The sequence below is a fragment of the Akebia trifoliata genome, chromosome 5 (assembly GCF_017979445.1).
Source record: "Akebia trifoliata isolate Shusen 1 chromosome 5, ASM1797944v1, whole genome shotgun sequence".
Taxonomy (NCBI): Eukaryota; Viridiplantae; Streptophyta; class Magnoliopsida; order Ranunculales; family Lardizabalaceae; genus Akebia; species Akebia trifoliata.
The window spans coordinates 31016185-31029493 of record NC_141379.1 but is presented as its reverse complement, the minus strand read 5'-3'; the positions used below and the strand labels follow the sequence as shown (position 1 = coordinate 31029493).

General features: G+C 33.7%; 1 protein-coding gene across 4 annotated transcripts; it reads left to right on the top strand.

The window, feature by feature from the left end:
- The first annotated feature begins 3249 nt into the window (after positions 1–3249).
- On the top strand, positions 3250–12333 carry LOC147402160 (putative myosin-binding protein 4). 4 transcript variants are annotated; one of them, XM_086443694.1, is made up of 5 exons: positions 3250–3408; positions 4542–5732; positions 5828–5938; positions 6176–7706; positions 11889–12333. In XM_086443694.1, the coding sequence occupies exons 2-4, from the start codon at positions 4670–4672 to the stop codon at positions 7666–7668; spliced, it is 2667 nt and encodes an 888-aa protein (XP_086299820.1). In that variant the 5' UTR covers positions 3250–3408; positions 4542–4669; the 3' UTR covers positions 7669–7706; positions 11889–12333. The 4 variants fall into 4 exon arrangements, with proteins under 4 accessions (XP_086299820.1, XP_086299816.1, XP_086299818.1 ...); XM_086443690.1 differs by having other exon boundaries at positions 5825–5938; XM_086443692.1 differs by lacking the exon at positions 3250–3408 and adding an exon at positions 3424–3580 and having other exon boundaries at positions 5825–5938.
- Positions 12334–13309: the final 976 nt, after the last annotated feature.

Sequence of the window (13309 nt, the reverse complement as noted above, 5' to 3'; positions counted from 1 at the left end):
GGGGAGGATGATCTTCTAATCATAGAGATCATCCTCACCAAAAATCAGCTCATTCCAAAACTTCTAACCCATGTAGGACAAAAAACGTTTGTTAAAGTGTGTGGTAAAACTTAGGGTGCTGAACATTTCCCATATATATATATATATATATATATATATATATATATATATATTAATTGTTTTGAATATGGGTTTTTTCATGAAATTTGGAATCTTACAAAGTTAGTCCTGATGGCATGATCCATAAAGTAAGGTTTGGTTTGTTCAAGTAACAAACTTGATAAAGTAAGAGAGTTTTTGTAATAAAGTTGCAACAGATAGGTTTGCTCAATAATTTTTTTTTTTTTTTTCGAAGATATTTTCAGTACACAATTGAGTTTCCCAAGTGTATTAATTTTCTATAAGTAAATTTAATCAAGGATTTCATAGAGTATTTATTGACCAATCGCGAACCCAAGTGTATTGAGTGCATCCTCAATTTACAAAACTACCCTTGTTAAGATTCATGAGATTGGTCATCCAAGATTCTATGATATTTCAAGCTGACTTTTTTGTTAGTGGTAAGCCTGTTGTCTAAGACTATGTTACATAACTCGTTAATTCATTTGATTCGAATTCAATTTCTTGGTTGGCACTCTAGAATGAACTCGATTCATGGTAGGAGGTAGTGAATGCCAAATCAAAATATTTCTCCACTTTGATTTTCATTTGGTGGATGAACACAGCCTACTCGCAACCTAACCATACCACAATTAGGCACCAGCTTGGCGCATATTTGAATATTCTAATTGGGAAGTTAGACACTGCATGCCCTTAACCAAGATTCTCAATCTTTAAGGTGCATGAGAATTACTTCTCAGAATCTATTCTCAAATAATACATATATTATGTACTTGAAAATAAAGTCTCAATTAGTTTTTTTTTTTTTTGTTAAACATATCTCGAAAAGACATGTTTTTTATCAACAGATTAATATATGATAATTTTATTGGTCAATGTCTTGTTGGCAAAGTGCATCACCTTCTTTTTCCCATCCATTTTCTTATACAACATTGAATTAATCGTGGAATCATGCTTACGTAACTGAAATTGACATTGTTCCATATATTGGTGTACACAAAACCATAGATACTTCTCACTCGTATCTTGATGAAAGGTAATTATGGTTCTGTACATACATTCACATCAATAATGTGTGAAACAATGTCAATTTCAATGTTACTTCAACATTTTCCTTAATCGAGTGTGCTAGTACGACCAGTTAGAAACCCAACTTCTTTACTTCCTCTCTTGTGGCTACACTAAGGCTCACATTTGTCGTTCATAAGTGACATGTACACATTTTTTTTTTATGTTCCAACAATTATATTTGTTTAAGGATATTAAATGTGTTACATAAACATTTTCTTACAAGACTTATATTGGATTTTTTCTATATTTAGAGTATACAATTTTTGACATAGATTGATGTTGAATGTTTCCTTCTAGAAGATGACTAATGAGAATTTTAATGAAGATAAATTGACTTTTAACAAAAATGAGATCATGTTGAGAATTTTTTAGTAGATATAATTAATTCACATATTCTTTATTTTTCCTTCAACATTTTCTCGAGATTTCTACACAAACATACCATGCTTGAAGTACGCAAGGATTTAACTTGACTGAGCTCAATGGGATAGGTTGATTCAAACTGGCCTCAACTAGTCCTTTCCCATCCAAAATTGATTCTTAAAATCATATGGTTGAAACTCTGAGATGAAAAATGTTTTCCTATCCCACCATGCAAAAATGATGTTTCAGTTTCTAATGCTATTCTCTCACGATTACCTCACCCTCAAAATAAAAATTTTCTGAAACTCAACTTGACTTAAATGCCCATCAAATCAAGTTGATAACTTGGGAGTTGACTTGAATTAGTCAATAAAAATAGAAAAATGTTGAAGTAACATTAAAATTGACATCAATTCTCACATTGTTGATATGGATGTATGTATGGAGCCATAGATACTTTTCACTAGGATACGAGTGAAACATCTATGGTTATGTGTGCATCTCTACATCAGCAATATGAGAATCAATGTCAATTTTAATGTTACTCCAGCACGACTCATAAAAATATGTTAAATTTATAAATAAATAAACATAATATTTATTTTTTGTTATACACAAAATATTATGTATGACCTAATAACTCAAGATTTTGAATTGCTACGATGCATTTTTTTTACCTGGCTTTACAAGTTGTTTCATCAAGTTTTGGAGTCTAGTCATCTAAAAATCAATCGAGTCAAATGAGTTGAGTATTGAATTAAAACAAAATTTAAAACTATTCTAAAATCGAATCTCTCTATTTAATATATTTTCTAAATGCAATCAAAAGGTAGAGTTCATTTTCCTACAAACTTTCACTTTTTCGTGTGATTGATTTCAAATTATGGAAAAAAGAATTAAGGACCTATCAACAACAATTGATTTTTATTACATAAGAACAGCTCATGATGTTTATATCGGTTTATTAAGCTTCTTTGCATTTGGTATTGAGTAGACCTCATACAATAATCGTACTAGTTCTATCGTATCTTTTGTTTCATTTTTTACAAGAGTCAAGATCCAAAACGGTATCTAGTTCCTATAACATGGGAACGGTGTCTATATGCAGGGGAATTGCCCCCACAGAACTTTGAGACACCCCTATATTTTCAACTAATTACATGCCCCATTTGTCCCCACTCCCTCACCTCTCTCCCCATTTGCCCCCACACCTTCATCTCCCTCCAATTTTTGCCCCCACACCTTCATCTCCCTCCATTCACAACTATATAACTAATCATAGTTTGCCCTCATTACAAGAAAATCCTGGCTCCGCCCCTGTCTATATGGTGTGTTTTGATAGAAGTTGAGACACATTGAGCTCCTAACAAAGTCACAGCCCAATGCGCTTGTTTTCCAATAATAATGTGCCATGTAGACAACAACTTTCCTATTTCCTTAAACACAAATTCCTTACGATCATGCATAATTAAAGACCCTAGTGAGGAAAAGGTTGTCGGCCATGTCACCTATCCACTTCAAATGAACGGTATAAGATTTCCACATCATCATCCCATGTGGCAAGGAATTCCAATATTAACAGGCATACAGTCTGGGGTGACAATCCAGCCAAAACTTTCGCCTTACAAGGGAAACAATAAGGAGATTTTGGTCAACTAAATAATATTTTCAGATGGTTTCAATTTTCAACGGTCGATTAATTCTATGATAGGGCGTCTATGTAATTTGAAACTCATCGTAAAATTTTTATTTATTTACAAAAATACTCTTTTCTTGTTTATTATTTTTATTATAAATAATGGTGTCCTGGAATTGCTGTCTTTTCTTTTGATCCTTCACCATGTTCGAGAAAAGGTACCGATCTAAACTTTTCTTATTGGAATTCTCCTCTTATGAAAATCAAAATTCATTTTTTCATGAATTTTCATTCTTGTTTTGAGAATCTCTTTTTTATTTTCCTCTGATTGGGGAAATATATTCTGTTCTGTTTGATTCTGTTGTGCCCTTTCGGTCTTCGTCCGTGTCTGTAAGTACCGCACACCTCTTAATTTGTCCGTTTAGCTTCAAAATTAAGAGCGGATCTAGGCTGAAAAAATTCAAGATTTTGATTTGGATTGGTTATTTTGATCTATCAATCGATCGGAAAATTGGTTTATTATTATAGGTGATCTTCTCCTGAAATTGAGTTTTTTTTTATATTATAAAACATATCTGATGATCAGGTTTGTTCGTGCTTTTGATTGATTTCCCCCATTGTATAGTTTTTTATGTGCCGATTCTTGAAATGTTGTTTTGTATCTGAATGGGTTCTTTTTGTTTCTTGAGAATTATAGTAAATGGGCAACTTTTTTGTTTAGTCACAATTTTACTTAAAAAGGCTTTATTTTGGGGTTTCTTATTATATCTGATAGATTTTTAATTGTCTCTTCCGAATATTACTTAATGCAATGTGTTTTAGGGTTCTTAATCCTCTTTTACAAATGGGTTATTGTTTGTGTAGAATTGTACTGAAGAGTTCCTTTTGTTTCTTCAGAACTTTCCTAATGGGCCGTGTTTTTGTGTTTTTTTAATTCTGTAAGAAATTGATTTTTTTTTTTTGTAAGAATTTTACTTTGTGAGTTTCTTTTACGTTTTTGATCCTCTCTGAGAAATGGGATCCTTTGGTTCTTTAGAAATTTTTTTAATTGGGCTTTAATTTTGGGTTTTTTAATCCTCTCTTGAGAATGGGTTCTTTTCATTTTTTTTTAATAATATAACTACTTGGCCTTTGTTAAAAAGTTTTTCTATATCATTTCTGAGAAATGGGTGGTTTCTTTTGTTTTGAAAATTTCAAATAGTTTCGCCTTGTTTAGGTTTTTGTTTAATTTCTAACTCTTGCCTTTTAACTTTTGGATGCATTTCTGTGTTAGTACTTTTTTGTTTGTTTCTGAATTGTATGCTATTTCCTGTATTTAAGTTGTTGATTTTTTTTTTTTTTTTGCTTGCAGTGTTGAATTGAGGACTGAATTTTTCAAGTTTTGGGTGGATTGGGATTTGTTTCCTTCCGAGCAACAAACGTATATCTTGATTTACACATTTTGGGCACTTAATTGATTGTCAGACTAATAATCTGGGCATGGCCGCAAGGAGGACTTCATCTGTTAGAGTACAGAGAGATTCCCGGGGTTTCACATCTGCTCTCTCTTCTGCTATTCTTGAGTGGTTGTTGATTTTTCTATTGTTCATTGATGCTTTATTCTCGTACTTAGTGACAAAATTTGCTCATTACTGCGAATTGCAAACCCCGTGTCTTCTATGCTCAAGACTCGATCATTTCCTTGGTGACGAGAAACCCGGATTCTATAGGGATTTAATTTGTGGTGCCCATAAATTGGAGTTCTCGTCATTGGTTTTTTGTAAGATTCACGATAAACTTGCCGATGTACATGGAATGTGTGCAAGTTGCCTCTTATCATTTGCAACAGACAAGAAGTACAACTCCAAAACATACAAGTTGTTGATTGGTGAATTGGGGACTGATCTTGATTCTTCGATTAAAAAACACTGTTCTTGTTGTAATGAACCATGGGCATCAAGGTCTTGTTCACAAGGATTGGTTCAAACCAAACCAATTGGGTCCAAGGTTGCCAAACGCGAGACTCCTTTACCAGCTTCTACTGGACATAGTGGTTTAAACCTTTATGATGGATTGAAGAAGAGAAGGGTGAAACCATCTGGGTCAATGACATCTTCTTATGTGGAAAATCGCATTTTCGATCCTTTGTCTCATGTAGGATACACTGAGCTAAAAATTACATCTGATTCCGAGTCGGAATTTCCGTTCTCTGATGATGATGATATAAGTGCCCTTCTTCATGAAAAAGATGATCTCAAGGAAGAGTTTTTAGCTCAATGTATTCAGCCAGAGCCTCTCATAATTAGTCCTGACAGTATATTCAAAACTCCATCTGATGGTTTGGCCCCAGAGAAGCTGATCGATCAACTTGATATAGGCGAGCCCCATGTTGTGACATCTTCAGTCTCTACTATTGCTATAGGGCATGGTTTAGAGGAACTTAACTGGCATCAAGTTGAACGAAAGGCCGATCCTCCTGCGTTATCTGAGCTTATCTCACTGCATGATGCTCCTTCATCATCCAATATAGTGGAAGTGCGAGTTGAAGTATCAGAAGAGACCCGTATGTTTGAATCTTTCATGTCTTGGTTTCTCCGTTTTTATCTTATGTTACATTATATTTACCTTTGTACTTGATGAAATGGGTTGTTGCAGTAGATGTTTCTGCAACTGAAATTGGGGAAGCCTGTAAGCCGAAAAGTTGTTTGGCCACAATCGTGGGACCTGGTTTAGAAAAAGATATGGTTGTTGAAGTATCAAGAGAGACTTGTGAGTTAAAATACTGTCAAGTTGTTTCCATCTTTTTTTTTTTTTTTTGGATGTGTAATCTTTTTTCTTTAATGGGTAAGCTTGACTTGAACCCACGACCTCAAAGTTGTTTTGCAATGGTGTCAAACCAACTAAGCTATGGGTCCAAGCCCACCCCCCCTCTTTTTTTTTGTAATCTTGTGTTACATTATATTTATCTTTTTGATCTTTCTCTTATATGAAAAATGGTTGTTGCAGTGGAAATTTTGAGAACTGGTGATATTGGACAGACATCCATCACTGAGAGTGAGGAAGTCTGTGAGAAAGAAAGTGGGCTGACCACAACAACTGGACTGGGTTTGAAAACCGACCAGGGTTCAAATGAAACCAGTTCATTAGTATCCAATTTAGTGGATTTAAGTGATGCTTACAAGATAGCTGTTGGTAACAAAGGAAGTCAGGTATGCAGTACCCTTGGAGAACAACTTATTAACAAGGATTCTGCAAAGCTTAGTGAGGATCTAAAGCTTTTTCTTTCACAAATTCCTTCTACTCGAGGGCTTGAGGTATCATCAAATGACATGAGTCCCAGAATATATGGGCTTGGGGAGGAATTAAAGATGCTTGATGCGTCTAGCTCTATGGGACTAGACATGCTTCAAAGGAGAATCACAATTGAGAGAAATGAGTCGGGCTTTGAGTCTTTGGATGGAAGCATTGTAAGTGAAATTGAAGGTGAAAGTGTGTTGGATCGGTTGAAGAGGCAGGTTGAATATGACCGAAAATTTATGAATGCTTTATATAAGGAACTTGAAGAAGAAAGAAATGCTTCTGCAATTTCTGCAAATCAAGCAATGGCCATGATTACTAGGTTGCAAGAGGAGAAAGCGGCTCTTCATATGGAAGCGTTGCAGTACCTACGAATGATGGAAGAGCAAGCTGAGTATGACATTGAAGCACTCCAAAAAGCAAATGAGCTCCTTGCTGAAAGGGAGAAAGACATACAAGATTTAGAAGCCGAGCTTGAGAATTATAGAAAAAGTTTCCCAGATGAATCAATGGTGGAGACAACACAGGAGTCGGTGTGCCATGGGAAGGAGGGAAACATGAGAGTGGAGCATTCGGATGCACGTTGCATTGAAAATAGCTCCTACGTTCCTTGTAATTCATCCCCCATAAAGAACTCCGATGACAAAAATAAAAATGACAAACTTGATGTGGGGTATGGGGATAAGGGTATGAGTGTTGTCGGGGATTCAAAATTGTTAGATTTTGAAGAGGAGAAGTTATATATTTCACAATGTTTGAAGAAGTTGGAGAAGAAGCTTAATATTTTTTCTAATAATGGGGTATCTAATGGTGGATATTCTGGAAAGAAAGAACATGGAATAAATGGTCTGGAATACTTTAATGAGGCAGCTCAAGGTATCAGTCACAAGGAGGAGGATGAGATCTCAGTGCAAAAGGAATCATCTATAACTAGAGATGGTCCTCAAATTGTTAGCGAAGAAAATCATCATCTTGATTGTGATGGGAAAGACTCTATAAATGGTAGAGCAACTGATTTGGTTTCTCTTGAAAATGAAGTATTGGACCTAAATGAGAGATTGGAGGCGCTCGAGACAGACCGGAATTTTCTCGAGCATGCTATTAATTCGCTTCGAAATGGTGATGAAGGAGTACATTTTATTCAGGAGATGGCTAGTCACCTTCGAGAATTACGTAATATTGGCTTAAGAGGAAGAGAATAGGCTGCTTGCCTGAGCCTTAATGTTTTATCAGCTTAAAGGTATATTTTTTACTGAATAATTTAATTTTGTTAATTTACTTGATTGATTCTGTTGAAAAGTTGGCCATTCCATGATTGGAAATCCTTGCTAATATCAAGTTTACTTTTCCACATAGTATGTTTTGATATGAAAATATATGAAGATACATTACACTAAATAATTTTTAGTGCTTAACTAAAAGATACTTCATTTACTCTTAAATTGAAGTAATCGACAATGATATGTACCCATGATTAAGTATCCTAATCTCGCACAGCTTCTGAAATTGATAAGATTTTTTCCAAGGTGTTAAACTTGCCCCTAGTTGGTTTTTAATTGAGGTGTTTAGAGTGAAAGGTGAACTTTTCTATGGAAATTGTTGGGGTGTGTGTTAGGAAGAAAGGCATGAGAGGATTTTTTTAAAGTAAAAATAATAATTCAACGAAGAGAGTAAAAAAATAATGTTTTTTTATTTTTAATTTTTATGTTACTTTGGGTACAACAAAGGCTATGGAACAAGGGGTTGAATCATTTATTTGATGGTGCCATTGGACAAGATTCTAATGTTAGATTTCTCATAAGTGTGCTGTAATTTATTTCTAATAGATGCTGGATGTCTTGAGATGAGAGGAAAGCTTCAATATGCTCTTTCTTTTATACAATTCCATTGGATAAATTTAGAATAAAAATAGCCGGTTCTCTCTTCTGAATTATTAGGGTTTTTCTGATGGATATGATTTGGTGAGTTTGCAAGTTTGGTCTAGTGGGCATCTTTTATGAAGGGATGAAATCCTTTGTGGTATACTTTCATAATTTTGTTGGGGAGTTCAGAAATAAGATAGTAGTGTAAAATGTTTGAATGTTTTATTATTATAAAGTCCCTAGTGCCTGAAGAAGGTGGATACAACTTATTTTCGAAGCAACCTAGCAAAAAATTTCAACTATCTCCAGTCTCCTAAAATATATCACAGAATTACTGCTCTCGATCCATGTTTCTGGGAATAGTGACTTTCAAACAAATGGTGCAATGTTGAATTATGAGTATAGTATTAAATTTGATCATATTTCCATTAAATACTTGCATTTCCACAGGGTTTGACAAGAAATTCAACCGGCAGCTTTTTGTGTCCAAATTTCTGTGGAAATAAACCTTCATTTCACGAAATGTTTTGGTGAAGTAGTAAATTTCATCCGAAGTAATCATCAAATTTCAAACCACAAATAATTTTACTTTACTTGTCTAAAGTGCTTATAAATTACACGAGATCTATTTATTTGTAGAAATGAATTATTGTTGATTAGGTCTATATATAATTTTATCTTGATCTATTCTAAGTATGTTATCATATAAATATCAGCACGCTAATTCAATAATTGATAATTCCAATTAGTTGGATACATTTGTAATCTTCAAACTGTTACAAATAGAAAATATATGATAATGCCCGACTGTAATGCTTACATCATAGTCCTATCAATTTAAGTAAGTGTTTTAATATTAAGTCTATGTAGTTAATAGGACATGATATTCTCATTTCCATTTATAATATAGTGGTTTCTGGCTATCTGGCTTTGAAATACCCGTGTCAGTGTGTAGCAAAGTGAAATTGATCTCATTTCTACACTCCAATTCCTGCTGGATGCACGCCAATGGGAACGTTCAATAAGTCTATTGGAATTGGCTCTGTATCAATGGAATCTCATCATCCATACATAACGAATTGGTATGGTATATTCATACCATAACATAGGAACAGTAAGAACTCAAATTCTTATCGATACTGGAACTCATAGGGAAGCAAATGGATTTATGGATGGAATATGGTTGTTTACTGCAGTTTAATTATCTATGAGTGTGTTTTCATGCTTGTTTAATCATTTCCTACAATTTTAATGGAAATTTTCTCAATATTCCTGTCATTTCCATAATCCATGATTTATTTATTTTCCGGTAAAAGCCTGTTTTTAGTGAGATCAGTAACTCAGTGACAATGGGAATGAACGTAGTCTATGGTATCATCACCTGACAAAATTTACCAACTAAGTTAGCTGGCACCTCCTTTCTATGAAAATTATAATTCCACACATTGATTAAAATATTTATATTTCCAACCTGACAGAAATAGACATTGTAACCAAATTTAATACCTTGGCTATAAAATTTAATCTTATCGGTTAAAATAGTTTGACTCTTTGGGGGATAGAAACCCCAAAATCACATCTTTTGATCAATTTGTGATTTTTCTAGCAATCATGAATAGAAATCTGCGAATATGACTTTGATTGGTTGTTGGAGAAAATTTTCATATCCATTGGTAAAGTGGAAGATTTTTTTCTTCTCTCATTATTTATGCATTTACTCTGGAACTGTATATAAACAAGGATTTTTGGGTTGATAATTCCCAAAATTATGGAAATTTTCAATTTCCTCTTTTCTTGATAGGTACAAGTATGAAGTGGTGGGATCTTTTCCCCCAGATCTGTGGGTTAAAAATTTGCATAGTATTATGGAAAATATTCAACCGTGGATGATTTAACTTCCTTCATTCATGTCTCAATCATCCATGGTTGTATATGAAGACTTGCATATTATCTAGCATCACCTGATCTACAACATGATTAATTATTATTTTCCAAATATATATATATGGGGGGCGTTCAATGGCAAACTTTTTAGCAAACTTTTTGGCAAAACATTTTTCAAAACAGGGGTTAGAGGTTTTGGAATGGGCTGATTTTTGGTGAGGATGATCTCTACGGTGAGGAGATCATCATCACCAAAAATCAGCCCATTCCAAAACTTCTAACCCCATCAAAAACAGTTTACAAAAAATGGACGGTCCATGAGTTTTCAGCTTGTAAACATAGGTTAGAAGTTTTGGAATGGGCTGATTTTTGGTGAGGATGATCTCCTCACCGTAGAGATCATCCTCACCAAAAATCAGCCCATTCCAAAACCTCTAAGCCATGTTTTGAAAAATGTTTAGAAGTTTTGGAATGGGCTGATTTTTGGTGAGGATAATCTCCTCACCGTAGAAATCATCCTCACCAAAAATCAGCCCATTCCAAAACCTCTAACTCATGTTTTGAAGAAAAAAATTGCCAAAAAGTTGGCCATTGAACGGCCCCCTATATATATATATATATATATATATATATATATATATAAATGTAATGAAATTAAAAACCTAAAGAAATTAAAAAAAAAAAAAAAAAACAGGAATTTTTAGTGCATCAAATTAATGCACTTAAGATTTACTCTAAGCATATTGGGATGCTTATTTAATTAATATGTTCTAATTGGTTGAATATAGTTTTATTCATCAATGATTAACAAATTAAAAAAACAAATTAATGTGCACAAGCATGGTAGTTAATATTTAATAGCATGCATCATTTGAGCATGTCTTTTATTATTATTTTTTTTCCTCTCAAGGAAAGCTCACATATTGCATTTTGATGAATATGCTTGTTTTTATTTTATTTTTATGAGCATGAATATGATCATTTTCATATGTACCTAAAGTTGATTTTAGTTGTGAAGCTCTCAAATACCTGCATCAATGTGTAAAACTATGTATCTTCACTTCATGCTCCATATGGTTTTTATTAAGTTTGAAGGTTTATGAGGTATTTCTATGCCTTTTTCCATCACGCCCTGAAGTTTACAACAATATCCGGTATCCGCCATTTAATCAATATTCTCGTGGGAAACAATGGTCGCAATATTTCCATTTTCAAGCTGACCCAAATGAACTATGAAATCTTGCCAACGAACAACAAAATGGGCAATGAAATCAGAAATTGGTACCTTTCTCTTGTTCAATTGGACAATTTTATTTATTTATTTTTTAATGAAGTGGTGATCTATAGGAATTTTTTATTTTTTTTGGGTAATTACATAGAGATTCTAATTTTCAACATTTCAATGAGATCATCTTTTGGAATTTGGTAGAGTTTTCTTTTGCATTGTTCTCTCACACACTAGAATGCTAATGATCTGGTCAGTTCTATGATAGCGGTGCAAGTAGAGACTTCCTGTTCTACATAAAGATCTACCTCCTCATTTTTTGTTCTCTCTTATTCCTTCATTTATAAATAGAATAACTTCTCTTATAAACGAGTGATAAGTCTGGGAGATGATCATTGGATGTGCAGGAGCAATTTTATTAACTTTTGATTACTTATTGTTAATTTTGCAGATACCTCAAAAGGAATTTCATTCCAGAAGAAAGAACATCAACTAAGGCATCATTCAAGGCTTAGGTATAAAGGAGAATGATCATGTGAACATGACCAGCTTGTTTTCTCCAAAGAAAACAACATTTTCCCATAAAGTTGCCAACATTCTGTGTTGCATTCTGAAAGTGTGCTCTTTCTGTCGATTTCGGTTCTTTCTTTACTGGATTTCAATATTCTATTTGACATGTTTTGCATCCTAACTTGGTTTTACTCTGATTGTGGAGTTGGTGGTGAGGCTTGGTTTTTGTGATTGTTTTGGAGAGGTGAGTCTTTGTAGAATGGGTTGGTTTTGGTTTGTAAAAATATTACTTTTATTGCTGTGAAGGTTGGCTTCAATTTGCCAACCTTTTGTCCCTTGTAAATTCAAAACAAACAGTTTAGAATATATATATATTTTTTTGCTCAGTGGTTTATGTGCAATGGAGTTTCACATTTTATCGTTCAAAATTAAACATCTCTGGGATAAACATTCATCATCTTTTTTATTTATCTTTGGATATGCTTGTGTAAGTAGACGACTATAATCATCATTGATTCTTTTGATTGTGAGTGAAGAAATATCCCTATATATATATATTTTTTAACACTAAGCAGTAGAAATTGTTTGCTCGGGACCGAGGTATAGCTGATAGCTTCATTAATACCCACAAATGTATCGAGATGGATGAGATCGACATAAACTACAATTAAATATCTACAACTTCTTTCTTATTGTTTCCTTAAAATTTCTCTATGTTGGAGTATAATATGTATTTTTAAATAAACATAACCACTAAAACTTTTTAATAATATTTTTCCATCCCCTTTTTAAATAAGTATTTATATAAATCATAAGCCCAATCATAAGGTCGTTCATAGGCCCACCCATAAAGCCTGTTCATAAAGCTGTATATTGGCCCGGCCCGGAGCTTGATGAGTCTCCCCAAAACCCAATTTGCTCCACCTTCGGTTCCTCTCTCTCTCTCTCTCTCTCATGATTCAAACCCTAACCATAATTGACTTGACATTTGAGATCTAGAGAGATAAAACCCCTAACCATTGAATCGCTCCACTTGTTTTGCGAGTTTGGCAACATAAACGAAGTTCTCATGTTCTTTAGAGGAAGTCATGATTGATCTGCAAAATTAAGATTTCGGATTACTCGGATTCATTTATTTGTAGGCTTGAAGAAGAGACCTCTTTCTCTCTTTCTCCTGTTGAGTGAAACTAAGATGGTGAACTCACAGATCTGGTTCGAAATCTAAGATCTACAGCATATAGAGTATAGATTTGCCTTTAAAATCAATGTTTTGGAACAACAGGAGGAATCCAAACCTAGGTTTTTATTAAATAAGGTGTTGGTGTTGGATTGGATTTGGTTCAATGATACATTGATCTGATC

Bases quoted from the DNA above. Each gene is read 5' to 3' on its own strand.
- LOC147402160 (XM_086443690.1), top strand. From the start codon at position 4,670: ATGGCCGCAAGGAGGACTTCATCTGTTAGAGTACAGAGAGATTCCCGG. The intron at 5,733-5,824 runs GTATGTTTGAAT...GGGTTGTTGCAG, and splicing joins TGAAGTATCAGAAGAGACCC to TAGATGTTTCTGCAACTGAA. The intron at 5,939-6,175 runs GTGAGTTAAAAT...TGGTTGTTGCAG, and splicing joins TGAAGTATCAAGAGAGACTT to TGGAAATTTTGAGAACTGGT.